This window comes from Streptopelia decaocto (assembly GCF_964273445.1).
Source record: "Streptopelia decaocto genome assembly, chromosome: 1".
Classification (NCBI taxonomy): Eukaryota; Metazoa; Chordata; class Aves; order Columbiformes; family Columbidae; genus Streptopelia; species Streptopelia decaocto.
The window spans coordinates 211,752,669-211,770,983 of NC_138663.1; the positions used below are offsets into that span (position 1 = coordinate 211,752,669).

Genomic DNA, 18,315 nt, shown 5'->3' on the forward strand with positions numbered 1-18,315 from the left:
AGGGCACCCGCTGGCCGCCGAGCCGCGGCACCGGGCACCGGCGCCATCCGCCGGGGAGGGACATAGGAAAGACAGGAGGGTACAAGTGTCACCCGAGGCAGCGCCCCCGTCCCGGCTCAGGAGAGCGCTCGGTGCCCCCGTCCCCTGGCGCTGGGCTCCGGCGCCCCGGGCAGCCCAACCCTGTCCCTGCTGCCCCGTGTCCCCTCCTCGCCTCGGCCCCTCTCCCTGTCACCTTCCCCGGCAGAAGGGGGAGATGGAGACGACCCCCCAGCCAAAACCTCGGCCGGCCGGGGGGAGGGAAACGGGACAAGCGTCTCTTGTCATCTGCAATAGAAAGTTTTAAATATGTTCATTAAAATAATTGCTTTTTCTTTTTTTTTTTTTTTTAAAAAAAACCAAACAAAATAGCCTCCCCCAGCCCTATGGGGAGAGGGGCCCCTCCCTCAGCCCCCCCAACGCCACGGTCCTCGGGGGCGGCCGAGGTGCTGAGAGGTGACGGAAGAAAAGCCAGCGTCCCCCGCTGCTGTCCCCTGCCCGGGGACGTGTCCTCTGGCGGCTCCCCAGCGCCTGCCCTTACTCCAGCCCCAGGATGTAGTTGATGCCCTGGACCAGGCCGATGATCACCGGCTGCCAGGCCACCAGGTACCGCAGCCAGTCCAGCAGCTGCCCGTACATGACGTGAGGCCTCTCCCAGCTGGGCAGGAAAGAGTTAAAGAGCCACGGGGACCACCGAGGAGCCACCCGAAGATGCTGGGGGACTGGGAATCTCCTGCCCCTCTGCTCTGCCCTGGGGAGACCACACCTGGAATATTGTGTCCGGTTGTGGCCCCTCAGTTCCAGCAGGACAGGGAACTGCTGCAGAGAGTCCAGCGCAGCCACCAAGATGCTGCAGGGAGTGGAGCATCTCCCGTGTGAGGAAAGGCTGAGGGAGCTGGGGCTCTGGAGCTGGACAAGAGGACACTGAGGGGGGACTCATTCATGGGATCAATATGGAAAGGGGGAGTGTCAGGAGGATGGAGCCAGGCTCTTCTGGTGACAACCTGTGACAGGACAAGGGGCAATGGGTTCAAACTGGAACACAGGAGGTTCCACTTAAATATGAGAAGAAACTTGTTCCCGGTGAAGGTGCCAGAGTGTGGCCCAGGCTGCCCAGGGAGGTTGTGGAGTCTCCTTCTGTGCAGACATTCCAACCCGCCTGGACACCTTCCTGTGGAACCTCATCCGGGTGTTCCTGCTCCATGGGGGGATTGCACTGGATGAGCTTTCCCGGTCCCTTCAACCCCTGCCACTCTGGGGCTGTGTGACACGGTGCTGGCGCTCCGCAGTGGCCGGCGAGGGCTGGTTGCACCAGGCTCACCTCGACCAGGGGGGATCTGGGGTGACAACAGGTGTCCCGCAGGACACAAGCTCCCGGTGTCACCATCTCCCCCTCCCGCAGGATGGACACGGAGCTGAGACCCCCACACACCGCGCAGGCTCTGCGGAGACTTGTGATCCCCACGGGAGCGTCTCGAGGTGGAAAAGCCAAACCTGGGGCTTGCGTCACCAACCGTGGCGACGAGGGGGACGGGGCGACAGTGTGGGGGGGCTGAGCCCTCCCATCACCGGGGGAAACACCTGTGAACATCTGTATCTCTCACCCAGAACTGGAGCAGCCTCGGTGGAGTGCACGGCCTCCCAGCTCCGTGCCAGGTGACGTGCCCTGCTCAGGGACAGGTTCACCGGGTCTCCGGCATCTCCCGGGCACGGCCGCACGCTCTAACCCCTGTTCCCCGCTTTGCCGACGAGAAAGGATACGGGTTACTGAACATCCGCTTGAGATCCACCTTCTCCTTGCAGTAGGGACACGTCTGCTTCTTCCCGACGATGCACCAGCCACGGATGCAGAACTCGTGAAACCTGGCGAGCAGCGCGTTAAGGGGAAACTGCCTCAGGCTGGACACAACCCAGCATGGAGAAAACCATCGAGCTTAAAAAAAGTCACCCCCATGCCACAGTGCCGGGGACAGAAACCATCCCCGCTGCGCGAGGGTGGCCACGTTGTGCAACGCTTTCCTAGAAGGTGCAGAACCTTCCAGGCACAGAGGAAGGGGATGGTGGGGCGGCCGAGGCGTCACGGGGGCTGTGACCAACACCCATGGGACACAAACCCTTCAGCGACGGGGCCCGGCGCACGCGGTCACACCGCAGGCGGGTTACACCAATGTGGCTTCAGGGAAGCTCCTGGATGCGAGCTCAGCGCCGGATGGATGCGTCCGGCTGCGAAACACCGCGGCTTGGAGCACCGGGAAGGTTTGTCCGAGCTCTGCAACCCGCCCGTGTTACCAAAGGCTCCTGCAAAGGCTTCTTGGGGGTTAACGATGCGTTTGAGGAGTTTCTCCCAGGGTCTGACTCCTGGGTGATGAGGATTCACCCGCCCCAAGAAGTCACAAGGAAACACGCGGCGGTTCCACCCCACGGCACAGCCCTGGGGTGAGGCGAGTGACAGGGGATCCCACGCACAAAGGTGTCACGGAGGCAACAGAAACTCCCCCAGGCGACGGCTCTGCTGCCCACACCGGGTTAATGAGCCACCGATCCCCCTCCCCAGAGTCGCCACAGGGTGGGTGACAACGGGGACAGGTCCATTGCTGGGGCCAGGCCAGCGGAAACCTCGCCAAAACAGTTTAAATTTAGCCGACGGGTTCTGCCAGTGTGACATTTGCTCAGGCCCCAGTTTGGAAACCACCTCGCTGGTGGTAACTCGAGTGGTGCTGGAGGACACCCCAGCACTGCCGCTGAGTCACCCCTGGAAACCCCCCAGCCTGGTCCCAGCCCAGCAGCCCCAGGGCTTTCGGTTTCACCACCAAGGGCTCATCCGGCAGCTCATGGGAGGGCTGAGCGGTTCCAGAGCACCAGGAACCACACGGTGTGGTGGGGGAGTTTGGGGAAGGAGGAAGCTGCCGGGCTGCGGCTGGAGCAGGCAGGACGGGCACAGACACACACACACAGACACCGTGTCCCACAGCATCCGCACAGCTGAACTGAGGGAGTGGGTCTGGACGATCGGGTAGTGAGGTGACTGTGAACTGGCTGAAGGGAAGAAGCCAGAGAGTCGTGGTCAATGGGGCAGAGTCCAGTTGAGGCCTGGATCTAGTGCAGTGCCTCAGGGGGCAGTGCTGGGGCCGGTGTTATTCAATATATTCATCAATGACTTGGATGAGGGAATAGAGTGACTGTCAGCAAGTTTGCTGGTGACACCAAGCTGGGAGCAGTGGTGACACTGGAAGCTGTGCTGCCATCAGAGACCTGGACAGGCTGGAGAGCTGGGCGGGGAGAAATGTAATGAAATAGAACAAGGGCAAGTGTAGAGTCTTGAATCTGGGCAGAACAACCCCAGGTTCCAGTGTAAGTTGGGGAATGACCTGTTGGAGAGCAGTGTAGGGGAAAGGGACCTGGGGGTCCTGGGGACAGCAGGGTGACCATGAGCCAGCACTGGGCCCTTGTGGCCAGGAAGCCAATGGGACCTGGGGTGGGTTAGAAGGGGGTGGTCAGTAGGTCAGAGAGGTTCTCCTGCCCCTCTGCTCTGCCCCGGGGAGACCACACCTGGAATATTGTGTCCAGTTGTGGCCCCTCAGTTCCAGCAGGACAGGGAACTGCTGGAGAGAGTCCAGCACAGCCACCAAGATGCTGGAGGGAGTGGAGCATCTCCCGTGTGAGGAAAGGCTGAGGGAGCTGGGGCTCTGGAGCTGGACAAGAGGACACTGAGGGGGGACTCATTCATGGGGATCAATATGGAAAGGGTGAGTGTCAGGAGGATGGAGCCAGGCTCTTCTGGTGACAACCTGTGACAGGACAAGGGGTAATGGGTACAAACTGAAACACAAGAGGTTCCACTTAAATTTGAGAAGAAACTTCTTCATGGTGAGGGTGGCAGAGCCTGGCCCAGGCTGCCCAGGGGGGTTGTGGAGTCTCCTTCTGTGCAGACATTCCAACCCGCCTGGACACCTTCCTGTGTAACCTCATCTGGGTGTTCCTGCTCCATGGGGGGATTGCACTGGATGAGCTTTCCAGGGCCCTTCAACCCTGACACTCTGGGACTCCGTGACACAGGCAGCGTGAGAGCAGGGGGCTGGTTTTTGAGGGATGTTCCGTGGGGCTGGTGGGGATTTCCCCCTGAGCAAGGCTCTTGGTCAGGACCCACAGCACTGGGGCTGGTGTGACACAGGCAGTGCACGTCAGCTGGACCAGGGACACTTCATAGAATCACGGAATCATTTGGGTTGGAAAAGCCCCTCAAGATCATCAAGTCCAACCATTTCCCACCCCATCCCTGCCCCATGTCCTGAGAACCTCATGTCCATCTGTCCAACCCTCCAGGGATGGTGACTCCAGCACTGCCCTGGGCAGCCTGTTCCAATGCCCCACAGCCCTTTGGGGAAGAAATTGTTCCCCACATCCAACCTCAACCTCCCCTGGCGCAACTTGAGGCCGTTTCCTCTGCTCCTGGCGCTTGTTCCTGGGGAGCAGAGCCCGACCCCCCTGGCTCCAAGCTCCTTTCAGGCAGTTCAGAGATCAGAAGGTCTCCCCTCAGCTCCTGTTCTCCAGCTGAACCCCTCAGGTCCCTCAGCCGCTCCCATCACACTTGTGCTCCAGCCCCTCACCAGCTCCGTTCCCTTCTCTCCACTCGCTCCAGCATCTCAAGGCCTTTTTTGGCGTGAGGGGCCCAGAATTCCCACCAGGATTGGCGGTTTGTCCTCCCCAGGTCCCAGCACAGGGACGGTCACTGCCCTGGTGCCGCTGGCCACACCACTGCTGGTACCAGCCAGGATGCTGGTGGCCTCTTGGCCACCTGGGCACACGCTGGCTCATGTTCAGCCGCTGGCACCAACACCCCCAGGGCCTTTTCCAGCCACTGTTCCCCATCCTGCAGCGTCCATGGGGTTGGTGCGACCCAGTGCAGGACCCGCCACTTGGCCTTGGTGAACCTCAGACAATTGGCCTCAGCACAAAGATCCAGCCGGGCCGGATCCCTTTCTTGAGCCTTCCAACCCTCATGCCTCACCACACATCACCAGAGCTGGCACAGCGGCAAACACCGGGCAGGCAGGTTCCAGCAGATTTGGCAAAGGCAGCCGCAAAGTGCAGCTCTACAGCAGCACGGCCAGAGCCGAGGGGGGAGCTGGGGCGGGGAAGGAAGAGGAAACAACCGCTTGTAACACACACGGAGGCGGCGAGGAAGTGATTTCAGGGACACGCGGGACGTGGCTTCTCTCCGTGCCAGGTCAGCGATGACACAGGCTGGGATCATGTGCGGCATCAGCAGGACAGCGCCGGGACGGGCGTTTTGGGGAAGCTGTGGGGCAGGAGCTCTGGCCGGCAGAGCCAGTAAGGCGAGAGGCTGGCGCCGGAGGAGAAGGATACACGTGGTTGCAGGAGAGGCGGTAGGTGTTCTCGATGATTCCCTCCTCGTTGACGTCCACTAAGATCTGCTGGCCGCAGACGGCGCAGACGCTGTCGGAGAGGTGCTTGGTGGGCATCCCCGAGGCGCTGTAGAACTGAGCGAGGGCAGAGCAGAGGGAGAGCGGTGACAGCGGGGGGCACACGCGTCCCGCCCCCGCAGCATCATGGCTAAGCTTTAAGCAGGGCTGGGGTCAGCGCCTGAGGAGTCCAGCCCCAGCCTTTTGGGCTTAAAAACCTCGTTAACAGGTCCGGCTGCGGGAAACAACTACAACAGGACAGGGAGCTGCTCAGTGACGTGGTGGCCCATCAGACCCCAGCCCCACACGTCCCCTCCCCACGCCGTGGACCTCCCCGCTCTGCTCCCCTGTGGGGCTGGTGCACCGTGGGGACGAGAGCAGGACAAGCTGGAGTTCACAGATCTGAGCCAAGATGACAATTTGGGGCTGGCAGGGGCAGCGAATACAGCGTGAGCCCCCACTCCCTGAGGCTGGGACAGAGCAGCTGTCCCCCCAACCATTTCAGAGCCAGCTGGCTCAGCACTGGCCCGACGCAGCGCACGGGGGTGCGGGTGTGCCCGCACGCAGCTCTGGTGCCACACGATCCAGGGACAGCCACAAGCCCCAGGTCACTCCTGCCGTGTCCCAGGTCCCACAGCCAGGCTGGGAGACAGATAATCATCAAGTATCTTGAGTTGGAAGGGACCCATTAGGATCATCGAGTCATAGAATCATGGAATCATTTTGGTTGGAAAAGCCCCAAAAGATCATCAAGTCTAATCGTTCCCCAGCCCTGTCCCTGCCCCATGTCCTGAGAACCTCATGTCCGTCTGTCCAACCCTCCAGGGATGGTGACTCCAGCACTGCCCTGGGCAGCCTGTTCCAATGCCCCACAGCCCTTTGGGGAAGAAATTGTTCCCCACATCCAACCTCAACCTCCCCTGGCGCAACTTGAGGCCGTTTCCTCTGCTCCTGGCGCTTGTTCCTGGGGAGCAGAGCCCGACCCCCCTGGCTCCAAGCTCCTTTCAGGCAGTTCAGAGATCAGAAGGTCTCCCCTCAGCTCCTGTTCTCCAGCTGAACCCCCCAGGTCCCTCAGCCGCTCCATCACACTTGTGCTCCAGCCCCTCCTCAGCTCCGTTCCCTTCTCTCTACTCGCTCCAGCACCTCAAGGCCTTTCTTGGTGTGAGGGGCCCAAAACTGACCCCAGGATTCGAGGTGAACACAGTATTTGGCATTTTTAAATGCCCACGTAGAGAACTATTTGTCAAGCAGGTGGAGGGGCTGAGCAGATCCTTCCACTCCTCGTTTTTTGTGCTTCCGGGGGTGAGGGGGTGCCCAGGGACACTTTGCTCTTAAGGAACAATTTCAGAGCAACTTGTAACGTCAGAAACCTCCCAGCGCAGAGATCACACAGCGAGGGAGGCAGCAGCCTCGGGGATCCCCCCCTCAAGCGGGGGTTGATGCACCTTTCTATATGGGCGTCACAAAAGCTTCTGCTTCGAGTGACACAGTTCAGACCCCCCCAAAAGAGGGGGCAGGACCCTGCCCGGGGGCCGGCGCAGCGGTAACTCACCCCGATCGTGGAGGCCATGTAATCCGCACACATCTCGGCAAAGTCCCGCTCCAGCACCCCATAGTAAAGGCCGTAGAAGAGGAGGGAGATGCCAAAATCCATCGCATCTTCTGGCTTGATTCTACAATAGAAGAGCCCAAACGACATCAAGAGGGGTTTTTTTTGGGGGGTGACACAGCCCACAGCATTAACCCTGTCACGGGAGTGGCCACCGAGGCAGTGGACGCGCGTCACCAGGAAGTGCCACGCACAGAGGTTCTTTGGGGTACCTGACCAGCCCAACCCTGTCCCCCCTTCGGGGACACTTCACCTCAGGTGTCCATAAGCAGTGTTTGATGGGAAACGTGGGTGTCACACCCCAGGTGTCCGATACTCGGTGCCCATCGCCCCCACCAGCCCCTGGAATGAGCAGCTGCAGTTGGACTGGGTGACCTTTGAAGGTCCATTCCAACCCAAACTATTCTGTGATCTCTCCAACCCCCTCACACACCAGCCCAGCTCCCAGTACGCGCCCAGTTAACACTTCCACGTCTCCGCAGGCAGCTGCCACCTCTGCTCATTGTTCTAGAGAAGGAATCAACGTCTCTAACCATGGGCCAGGGTCCTCTGCGGCCACAGCGGTCCCGGCTGCTCAGTACAGGTAACTCCATTGGGGTAGCAAAGAAAACCGTGGCTGTTCCTTGGCTGGACATGCATGGAGCGAGCGGGCTGCCCACATGGCTGAACTGGAACTGGGGCTCTCCAGCCACCCCAACCAGTTTAGGGACCAGCATCTGACCCGGGATCCTCCCAGCAGCGAGAGGACACCCCAAGAGTCTCTTTGGCCTCATTAATTAGCTCACTAAGACAATTGTTTTTCCAGAGGGGGAGCCAAGCCCTTATTCCACATGGTGTGTTACATCCCCCGCCCTGTGAGTTGAACCCAAAAGATTCACTCACCTGAATAAGAAGTTAAGACCGAAGAGTGTGAACATCACCGCCACGTACCCCACGATCCCAGTGGCATAGCTGATCTTGTATATTAGTAGAAACCATTTATAAACCAGTCTGGAAAGAATTAAAATAATTTAACTACTTTGGCCTGAATGAAACCACACCAAGCACCTCAAGAGTTTTACTTTTCAAACGCGGGTGTTGTTTGCAGACACTTCACCTGCCCAAACACGTGGGCAACAATGCTTTAAATTTCGAATCAAGCTACGGATCTGCTGCCACTGTGGGCTGAACATGGTCTTGACTTTCAAACTAGAAACCTCAGGATCTTTGTGCTGAGGCCAGTTGGCTGAGGGGCAACAAGGCCAAGTGCCGGGTCCTGCGCTGGGGTCACACCAACCCCATGGACGCTGCAGGATGGGGAACAGCAGCTGGAAAAGGCCCTGGGGGTGTTGGTGACAATGGCTGAACATGAGCCAGCGTGTGCCCAGGTGGCCAAGAGGCCACCAGCATCCTGGCTGGTACCAGCACTGGAGTGGCCAGCGGGACCAGGGCAGTGACCGTCCCTGTGCTGGGACCTGGGGAGGCCAAACCGCCAACCCTGGGGGTGATTCGGGGACCTGGGGGTTCAGCTGGAGAACAGGAGCTGAGGGGAGACCTTCTGGTCTCTGAACTGCCTGAAAGGAGCTTGGAGCCAGGGGGGTCGGGCTCTGCTCCCCAGGAACAAGCGCCAGGAGCAGAGGAAACGGCCTCAAGTTGCACCAGGGGAGGTTGAGGTTGGATGTGGGGAACAATTTCTTCCCCAAAGGGCTGTGGGGCATTGGAACAGGCTGCCCAGGGCAGTGCTGGAGTCACCATCCCTGGAGGGTTGGACAGACGGACATGAGGTTCTCAGGACATGGGGCAGGGACAGGGGTGGGGAACAATTGGACTTGATGAGCTTGAGGGTCTCTTCCAACCAAAATGATCAGCTGATCTCCAAAAAGCCGTGTTTCTCAGCACAAACGCCCCCGGTGAGGCCTCCAGCCTACGTGCTCTCTGCCCCTCCACCATCCGCTCGGGCGCCACGTGCACCGGGCTCACACCCCCCCAGAGCGCAGCGCTGCCTCAATTATGTGCTGAAGTACAAAGTTTAAGCCCACGATTCGCGGCAACGAAACTGGAAAGAGCTGCTTGTAATGGTTACCCCGGGGCTGAGGAGGTTTCCCAGAAACACCGGTACGAACCTGGGCGTTGTCTGTACCAGAGGTTTGCGAGTTGCCCTGAAGGTGACAAAAGCTGTGACCGCCGAGAAGAGCACCCAGATCACCAGGAACCGCCACCAGTTCAGCTTGATGGTGAAATACAGAGGCACTACCCACATCTGGAAGAGCGTCACCATCTGCAGGAACAGGCAAACACATTCGGGTTAAAGTTCACTGAGCGTTAGTTACAGGGATTGCCTGGAAAGGTTCGTTACGAGAAGGAAGCCAGAGGGCGGCTGGGTCGGGTGAAATCACAGGCCCTGGGTGGCAGCTCCACTCACTGGGCTGCAGGAACCATCAGACCCAGGGTCCTGGCAGCAAGAAGCCCCCGTCGCTTCTGACAATTCACCCACGAAATGCAGCTTCCCTGTGACTTTCCTGAGGAAAAGAAGCTGCGGGGAGACCTTAGTGCGGCCTTTCTGGACTGAAAAGGGGCCCATAAGAAAGATGGGGACAGATTTTTGAGCAGGGCCTGTTGTGACAGGACAAGGGGTGATGGGTTAAACTAAAGGAGGGAGATTCAGGCTGGATATAAGGAATTGTTGGCCCTGAGGGTGGTGAGAGCCTGGCCCAGGTTGGCCAGAGAGGTGGTGGATGAACCATCCCTGGAGACATCCCAGGCCAGGCTGGACGGGGCTCTGAGCACCCTGAGCTGGTGAAGATGTCCCTGCTCATGGCAGGGCTGGGATTAGATGACCTTTGAACGTCCCACCAACACAAACCTGCGATTCCACCCTCAGGACAACACCCGGGAGCTGTGTGTCCCATCCCCCGGTGTCAAAGCACTATGTAAAACCCAGTTACCAGCATCGCTTATAACAGAAAACATCTCCAAGGGCAGCCACCCTCATCCCCAAGCACTGTTGGGAGGCATCTCAACATCAGATGAGATGAGAACAACAGGAACACGCTTCTCTTCAGCTAAAAGCCTCCGCTAAATCAGCATCCAGCCTCGGAGAAGAACCGGCCGCAGCGGGACACTTACATTGTAGGAGCGCGGGTGCCGCTGTTTCCACTGGACCAGCAGCAGCTGTGCCACCACCAGCGTGGCGATGAGGATGAGGACCATCTCGGCGTGCATGGCCTCGTGCCCGCGGTGCTTGGCGTGCATCCGCGCGTGCTCCACCCTGCAACGACGGGGACACGGCGGCTGAAGGACGCGCTGGCAAACACCTCGGCACGGGGGACACCAGGAGGGAGCGTCGTGGAGATGGGGACCGCATGGCAATCCAGAGGAGAGAAAGGACAAGAGGTCCATAGGTGGATCCTCAGCCAACACAGTGCCCAGAGAAGCTGAGAAGCTTCTGGACTGTGTCATAACGGCCACAGCCAGATCCAACTGGGCTGTGAAATGGGGTCTCCAGCAAAGCCCCACTTGGAGTGGCCTTCTGGGAGCAGTGGGGCTGTGGACAAAGCCCCCCTTGGATTGGGACCCTATCTAAGGAGACTTCCCAAGACTGGGAGACCTCACCTGCTCCTCGGGGAGTGATTTTCCTCCTGGATATACCCTTGGGTGAGCCCTTGCCCCCCAGACCAAGTGATTATTTCTCCTGGTTTCTTATGTCTCCTAGTTCTGGGTTTTGTGGGTCAACACATTGTGGATGTTCATTATTCTTACGTGGCCATATAATCATAATAATATCCTCAACTAGTACCTGAATCTGTGTTTTACAATGTTGTCGGAGCGCTAAATAATTTGGATAAACCCCGTTTCCAGTTGGTTTCTTGGCTAAAACGTTCTGGTTAGAAAAAAGCCCATTTGGAGCTTGTTCCCTGTCCGAATTGACTTTGGAGATGTGTCCATGACACTGAGAGCAGCTCATTTCTCAACCATGAAAGCTGAGGCTACACCAAGCCCATCCCGGCGCGAGCGAGGTGGTGATACCTCACGGACCTGGAGCAGCCAGCGTGGCGCACACCTTCACATCGCTCACCCGGCAGCTCACCACGGCAACACCATCATCTTCACCGGGTGAGGAACTGGCCGGATGGTGGCACCCAGAGAGTAACGCACAATGGCTCCATGTCTGGATGGACACTGGTAACAAGCAGTGTCCCTCAGGGGGCTGGACTGGGACCAGTACTGTTTAACACCTTCAGCAGTGACATAGTGGGATTGAGTGCACCCTCAGCAGATGTGTGGGTGACACCAAGGTGAGTGGTGCAGGTGACACACCTGAGGGACGGGATCCATCCAGAGGGACCTGGACACACCGGAGAAGTGGGGCCATGAGAACATCATGAGGTTCAACAAGGGCAAGTGCAAGGTCCTGCACCTGGGTCGGGGTAACACCCGGTGTCAATCCAGGCTGGATGGAGGGATGGGGGGCAGCCCTGAGGTGAAGGACTTGGGGGTGCTGGTGGATGAGAGACTGACTGAGGGCCGGCAACGTGCGCTTGCAGCCCAGAAACCACCCGTGTCCTGGGCTGCATCCCCAGCAGCGTGAGCAGCAGGTTTGGGGGATCCTGCCCCTCCGCCCCGCTCTGTGAGACCCCCCTGCAGTGCTGGTCCAGCTCTGGGTCCTCAGCACAGGACACACATGGAGCTGCTGGAGAGGGGCCAGAGGAGCCACAGGAATGACCTGAGGCTGGAACAGCTCTGCTGGGGGACAGGCTGAGAGAGTTGGGGTGTTCAGCTGGAGAACAGAAGTTCCAGGGAGACCTTAGTGTGGCCTTTCCGGACTGAAAAGGGGCCCATAAGAAAGATGGGGACAGACTTTTGAGCAGGGCCTGTTGTGACAGGACAAGGGGTGATGGGTTAAACTAAAGGAGGGAGATTGAGGCTGGATATAAGGAATTGTTGCCCTGAGGGTGGTGAGAGCCTGGCCCAGGTTGGCCAGAGAGGTGGTGGATGAACCATCCCTGGAGACATCCCAGGCCAGGCTGGACGGGGCTCTGAGCAACCTGAGCTGGTGAAGATGTCCCTGCTCATGGCAGGGCTGGGATTAGATGACCTGTGAATGTCCCTCTAACCCAAACCATTCTGTGATTCTATGACCACGATCGAGCACCAATGCTCGACATCAAACCCTCAGCCCATTTCTGGAGCCACCAGCACCAATCCTGCGTCTCGCCCAGCACAGGAGAGGATGGAAGGGGTGGGGGGGTCACAGTTTACAGCCAGAAAAACCCACAATTCCCAGGAAAACGCTTTGTTCTGCACTGGGCAACCCCATTTACATCCTGGAACGAGGGATTTCCACACCAATGCGCTACAGGCTCCTGGGGTTTCTTTGCAGTTCACGTTGTTTAACCAAAAACCGAAGCAGAATTAAGACTGTTACATCCTCACATCTCGTTCTTAAGCTCGAGTTTGTGGAAAATTTAAGCTAGAGGAAGTTAGTTCCTGGTCTTAAGTTTGAGTTGTGTGTGGGGCGGATATCCAAATCTAACAAACACACCAAATTCTCTGATCTTAAGTCATCCTGTATAATTTAATCCTGAGAGAAGACTGGCCTTAGTGTGTTTTTCAACAAGTGTCTGGCTGAAATTGGGTTGGCAAAGGGAAAGGAAGGAATATTTAGTATGTAGTTTAAAAGAAGAAAATAAATAGTATTGTGTTTTGAGACAGGTCACCCCCCAGACTCACCTCCATCTCTCCTCCGGGGACAAGTGCGAAAGGTCAACCTGAGGAGAAAACAAATAACACTAAAGAAATCAAGCGCTGAGGTTTGGGAGCAGCAGCACCAGCCTAAAATGGATCATTTATTTATTTCGCCCTCCCCAAAGGGTGCAGATGCTGGTTTACGCCCCACACGAGCGAGGTTGTGCTGCCTGTTAGCACCGAGACGTCACCCGGCTCCTTCATGTCCCGGTGACACCCCATCTGTGCCAACAGTGGTGGTGGGGCCATCCCGTCAGAGCTTTAAGAAAGGAAATAATGGGTTCTGAACCTTTCAACGCCAAACCCCCTGACGTGCCCGTGGTGACACCGCAGCGTCCCCCTGCTCCTCCGGCACCCTTATCCCCTGCATTTTAGCGCCACCAAGGCTCTGCGCGATGTCCACAAGAGGAATTGCTTTAAATCCACGTTCCCAACCCAGCTGGGCATCCCCGGGCTTGCAGGGATGATCCCAGCGCACGTCTGGAACACGACAGAGAGCCCCAAATCCCAACAGGCTGCAGGACGGCATCTGCACAGCAACAAACCAGCGCCAAAAAGAAATCTGCAGAAGGAATCATGGAAGAAGAAAGATTCAGGGCTTGCTTTACTGATGCGGGTGGAAGTTTCTGCTGAGTGTTCAGGACGGTCTCCATCTGAGAGGTCCAAGGGACAGAAAGAGGCGGGCGAAGTGATTTCAAAGCTCCTCTGCGAACATCTGCTCAGCTCAGCTTGCGATCCCCCTGCACAGGCTGAGCTGTGGAATCACAGAATCATTTTGGGTGGAAAAGCCCCTCATGATCATCAAGTCCAACCCACCCCTGGCACTGCCCCATGTCCTGAGAACCTCATCTTCACGTCCAGCCCTCCAGGGATGGTGACTCCAGCACTGCCCTGGGCAGCCTGTTCCAATGCCCCACAGCCCTTTGGGGGAGAAATTGTTCCCAGATCCAACCTCAACCTCCCCTGGCGCAACTTGAGGCCGTTTCCTCTCGTCCTGCTCATGGCAGGGCTTGGACTAGATGTGCTTAGAAGGTCCCTAAACCCAAACCATTCTCTGATTCTGCAACAGAACCTCCAGCATCTCGCCTGGGGCTGCGCACACCAACACCGAAACCCCCAAACACCTGCGCCCCGTGTTTGCCAGCAAGCAGGCACTGAGCTGTAAGAAGAAACATCCAAACCAGGTCACAGCAAGGACGTTGTTATCGCAGCAAAGACATTGTTATCACGGTTTCCTGTGCACACCGGAGACACGTTCCACCTCACCCTGGGTACGGAGCCGCGGGCTCAGCTCCAACCTCCACCCTGTCGACAGTGCAGCAGATCCCTCGGGGCTGTTCCCCAAATTGGCTTCTTGCAGCATCGCACCCTCCACACTGCTTAATTATCCCTCGGTGGTGCTTAATTATCCCCCTGGGTGACGAGGCAGGGAAAGACGTGCGCGGCAGCGAGCCGTCCGCCCGCGGTGACACATCTGCTGCGGTCCCCGAGGCCTTGAGATGCAAAACCCAGAGCTGTGAAAATCCCCGTTGGCGCCGCTGGTTGGTGACGATCCGACGGCGGCTCTGAGAAACGTGCTCGGACAGCCTGAGCTCCCCTGTTCCCAAAGCTTCCACGTCCCGATTCATCGGCTCGGCCGCCGCGCTCCCTTCAAAACCTCAGCCAAACAATTTGTAGGTAGGACAGCAGCTCTGATAAGCGGTAAAAAATTAAAGGTGTTCTCGAGTCAGCGCTGGTGGATGCTGAGAAACCCCTCACTTCTCAGCCCAGCTCAGCTCCGGCGCCGCTCTGTCCCACCACGAGCTCTGCGCTGTCACCCAGGGGCTCCCCCTCGGCCCCAGTTTCCATCATGTCCTCGCTGAACGAGGACGCTTTACAGTCCAGCGCCTTCGATTATCACTTATTTTCTCCCCTGTGCTGTGGTTTCTGGTCTCTCCTCCCCCACGCTGGCTCGTCACCCGCCGAGGTGACACTTCCCTTCAGCGTCTTCCCAAATCTCCCAATTCTCCCAGCAAATGCTGAGGAAATCCCGCCGACACGTCACCAAGACGAGCATGTCCCCATAGCTGCAAGAATCCACAGCCTCGGGCACGATTTTCCCTCGATCGCAAGGACGGAGCTTCACCGCATTCCCCGGAGCTTCAAGTTCTTGAAATCACTTTATTAAGGGAGGCCGGGACGCGCCAGGCAGGAGGTCAGAGACAATGTGATGCCTGTTCAGATGTGACTTGGCAGAGCTGGACCTTCCACTTAACCCCTGTTGGATCCACACGCTCCCTTACCGAAAAAACTGAGCTTTGCTTCTAAAACTGAACAGCTGCGGCGAATCCGAGCGCCAGAAGTGACGCCAGGAAGCACCTGCTCTCACCACCAAGCGTTGCCTCTGCTTCTAGTTCGGGTTTTTGAACATTTTAACACCCAGTTTTTGGGGCCTTTTCTATTCCTGTCAGTGAAACTGAAGAGCTCTGCTTTTAAATCTCCTGTTACCAGCCCTCTGGCTCCTCTGGAATCCACGAACCACTCAAAACCCCAGTTTGCTCTGGGCGATGACCAGGAGAAAGTGGATATTTGTGACTAAAGTTTAATTCAGACACGATATCACGGCCTTTGGGAGAAAGTTGCGCCGCTCCCCGGTTTTCAGCAGAGGCTGGTGGCCCAAAGCCACCACGAATTCACGATCCCCATCACCGTGATGGTTGAAAGAATCATCTCCCTCTAGGAAAATGCAAAAGTTGCAGTTATATATAATAAAAATCCTGCTAATTGCCCGTTTTTGCAGTTCAGAAGCAGGGAGAGAGGAGGACGGGTCCCAGCTGTGAGCCGCCTGTAATCTCCTTACACTCTAAATCCGGGAAGGGAGGAAGAACGGGGCGAGGACGGACAATAAGCAGCTCCTGATTATTTTTCGTGTCGTGCAGCTCCGCGGTGTTTCGGGCGTCAAAAACGACATTATCCACCATCTGCTACGCACGGTGCTGGGCATAAAAACTGAGGATCCGGATGCTGGGACCTGATTGCATCTTCCCCGCAGCCCAAACTTCAGGATTTGTTTCATGTTGCTCATGAGGAACAACCTGGAACATTTGGAAGATAAATCTCCAGAGAGCTGAAAGTCCGGCCGCTCACCCGAGGCAGATTTTGAAGAGATGGGTCCTTTAGTGAACATTTTGCAACCTCAATTCCTCGTTTCTTCTGCTCGTAAAAGAGCGTAGGGAGCAGAGCAGCCCCGACTGATCAACGCTTCGGTAATTGTCAATAAAACCTCCGACGGCCGCCCGAGTTCCACGCAGGCAGAGCTGAAGCTGCGCAATTCTCGGCATTGGTCCAGCGAAACATTAATAAACCGCTTTCCAGATCCCCGCCGTTAACAGCTCGTTAGCGAGGAGGCTGCTGAGATCTCAGGATAACACAACAATACAGATTTTGTCCCGGCTGATGTGGGTTTTGCAGGGATAAAGCGCACGCCGCCTCATCCGCTGCCTCCTCACGCCGCCCCCTCAGCCAACCCACTGAAAACCAGGAATTTTGCTTTTGAGAAGCCACATCCTCCACATTTTTACAGGGAAGAGGTTTCCCACCCACCGCAGCCCCTGAACGAAGGTGCTCGCGAGTGGAAGAGTTCAAAGCCACCACTGAATATCTTAAAATATAACAAAGTGCGACTCGAGATGGACTAGGTTGTGGTTTCAGACGCCTGGTCAGCGGATTTGAGGCTGAATCCTCCAATTTGAGGCTGAATCCTCCCGCTTGAAGCCGAACCCTCCTGTGGCCCCGCTGTACCCGCTTTTCGGCAGCAGCACACGGCGCGGGGCGGACACACCAGCTCTCACCGGGTGGATGGACTCTCCTCGCTCGGCCACATGCGCAGGACGCTCCGCGGCTCCATCCCGCCGGCAAACTCCCCAAATCCCACCTGTCGCACCTGAGGATTTTTAAGCCAAACTGCTAATTCTGGAGGAAAAGCGCTGAGAACCGCCAAGCCACTGACCGTCTCGTTGCTCCCATGGCGCTGCCAGCTCCGCCAAGCAGAAGCGATTTCCCAAATTTGCCGATTTTAGGGTATCAGGAGAAGCTCAGGAGCACGAGGCAGAGGTGACAGCAAAGCCCAGGACAGCGGTGCCGGTCCAGTGGCACCGGCCACGCAGAAGCCGGGTCCCTGCTCCCAATTCCAGCTTTCCGAGCGGATTTTTCTTCCTGCTTTATAATTTTTCATCTCCAGGAGCACGGGAATGGCCAGAGCTTCGCTTAAAGCCCTTTACCTCACACAACTTCAGTTCCCCAAGGGCAACAAGCGCCGCTAATTACTAATAATCTCAGCGTGGTGACGGGCACAGCGCAGTGACAGGACGTTCCCTGTGCAGCTCCCGTACTCCCCAAATCCCCCCCAGCTCCTGTGCGGCTTTTCCAGCCACCAGTTTGACAATCAGGGAATTAACAAAGAGTGGAAATAATTCCCCGGCGCCGAAGGACCCGGGGGGTGTATCCAGGACCCCCCCCCGTAGCTGCCCCAGCGTTGGGGACTCGGCAAAGTCCTTCAAGGGGCTTGTCCTCCCCCCGGTGCTCAACACCCCGCACAGCTGAACCCTCCATTTCCCCAAAGGCTGTTCCTGAGCCCCCCACCATCACCCGCTCTGACCCCGCCAGGCAGTTCCCCCGCTCTCCCCCCAGCCCCAGGGGACCCCCCAAGTCCCTGCACCAAGAGCCCAAACGCCCCCAGACCACTCACCCCAACACTCCCCACACTCTTTTGCCCCAAAGTCCTACGAGACCCAGTGCCCCAGACTCCCACCCGCCAGCCCAGGGACCCCCAGAGCCCCTCAGGGACCCTCAGAGCCCCCCAGGGACCCTCAGAGCCCCCCAGAGCCCCAGTGCTCTGAGGGGCCACCCCGGACCCCCCGCCTCTCCCCGGCCCGGCGCCCCCAGATCCCCCTAGCAAAACCCCCGACTCCGCTCCGGCGCCCCCCGCCCCACAGCCGCCCCTTCCCTCCTCGTCTCCCCCATGGGCCCCGTTACCTCCTCCACATCGTGTTCGACGGGGCCTCCAACCTCCACTTCCAGCACCGCCGCCATCTTGCCCCCCCCCCCCCCCGGCCCCCGGGCGGCCAACTCCTTCCGCCAGCGTCAACCAATCGCCGGCTACGCCGCCGAGGTCTCGGCCAATCGCTAGGCGCGGCGCTTGCTCCAGCACCAATCAGAAGAGAGGAGGGGAGGGACAGCCGTCAGGAGCGCCGCTTGAGGCGGGAGGACGGGGCGAGCTGTCACGGCCCAGGGATCATCTGCCGTTTACCAGTTGCGGAGCAGGAAGCACAGTCGCGGTTACCACGGCTGCCTTGCACCGCGGGGCCGCGAGCGTGAACGCTGGAGGGCCGCGGGTGTGAACGCTGCGGGGCCGCCGCCTCCTTCCCCCCATCCCTTCCTGCAGCCGCTTCACGCTGTTTCAGAGGGAGCGCACATGGCAGACGCTCCCTTAGCCCAGGCGGTGACGCGGCGCTGCCGGAGGACTACGTGTCCCATCATGCACCG

General features: G+C 58.2%; 1 protein-coding gene across 2 annotated transcripts; it reads right to left on the reverse strand.

Moving 5' to 3' along the window:
• Nucleotides 1-332: 332 nt before the first annotated feature.
• RNF121 (ring finger protein 121) lies at nt 333-17,883 on the reverse strand. Of its 2 annotated transcripts, none has more exons than XM_082059868.1 (9): nt 17,806-17,883; nt 12,778-12,815; nt 10,174-10,315; nt 9,171-9,325; nt 7,951-8,058; nt 7,012-7,132; nt 5,404-5,537; nt 1,798-1,899; nt 333-694 (listed from the first exon to the last, which is right to left on the reverse strand). In XM_082059868.1, the coding sequence occupies exons 1-9, from the start codon at nt 17,860-17,862 to the stop codon at nt 574-576; spliced, it is 978 nt and encodes a 325-aa protein (XP_081915994.1). In that variant the 5' UTR covers nt 17,863-17,883; the 3' UTR covers nt 333-573. The 2 variants fall into 2 exon arrangements, with proteins under 2 accessions (XP_081915994.1, XP_081915995.1); XM_082059869.1 differs by lacking the exon at nt 17,806-17,883 and adding an exon at nt 13,401-13,526.
• Nucleotides 17,884-18,315: the final 432 nt, after the last annotated feature.

Bases quoted from the DNA above. Each gene is read 5' to 3' on its own strand.
- RNF121 (XM_082059868.1), bottom strand. From the start codon at position 17,862: ATGGCGGCGGTGCTGGAAGTGGAGGTTGGAGGCCCCGTCGAACACGAT. The intron at 7,133-7,950 runs GTGAGTGAATCT...CTTCTATTGTAG, and splicing joins GGTCTTAACTTCTTATTCAG to AATCAAGCCAGAAGATGCGA. The intron at 1,900-5,403 runs GTATCCTTCTCC...GCTGCTCGCCAG, and splicing joins CGCCTCTCCTGCAACCACGT to GTTTCACGAGTTCTGCATCC.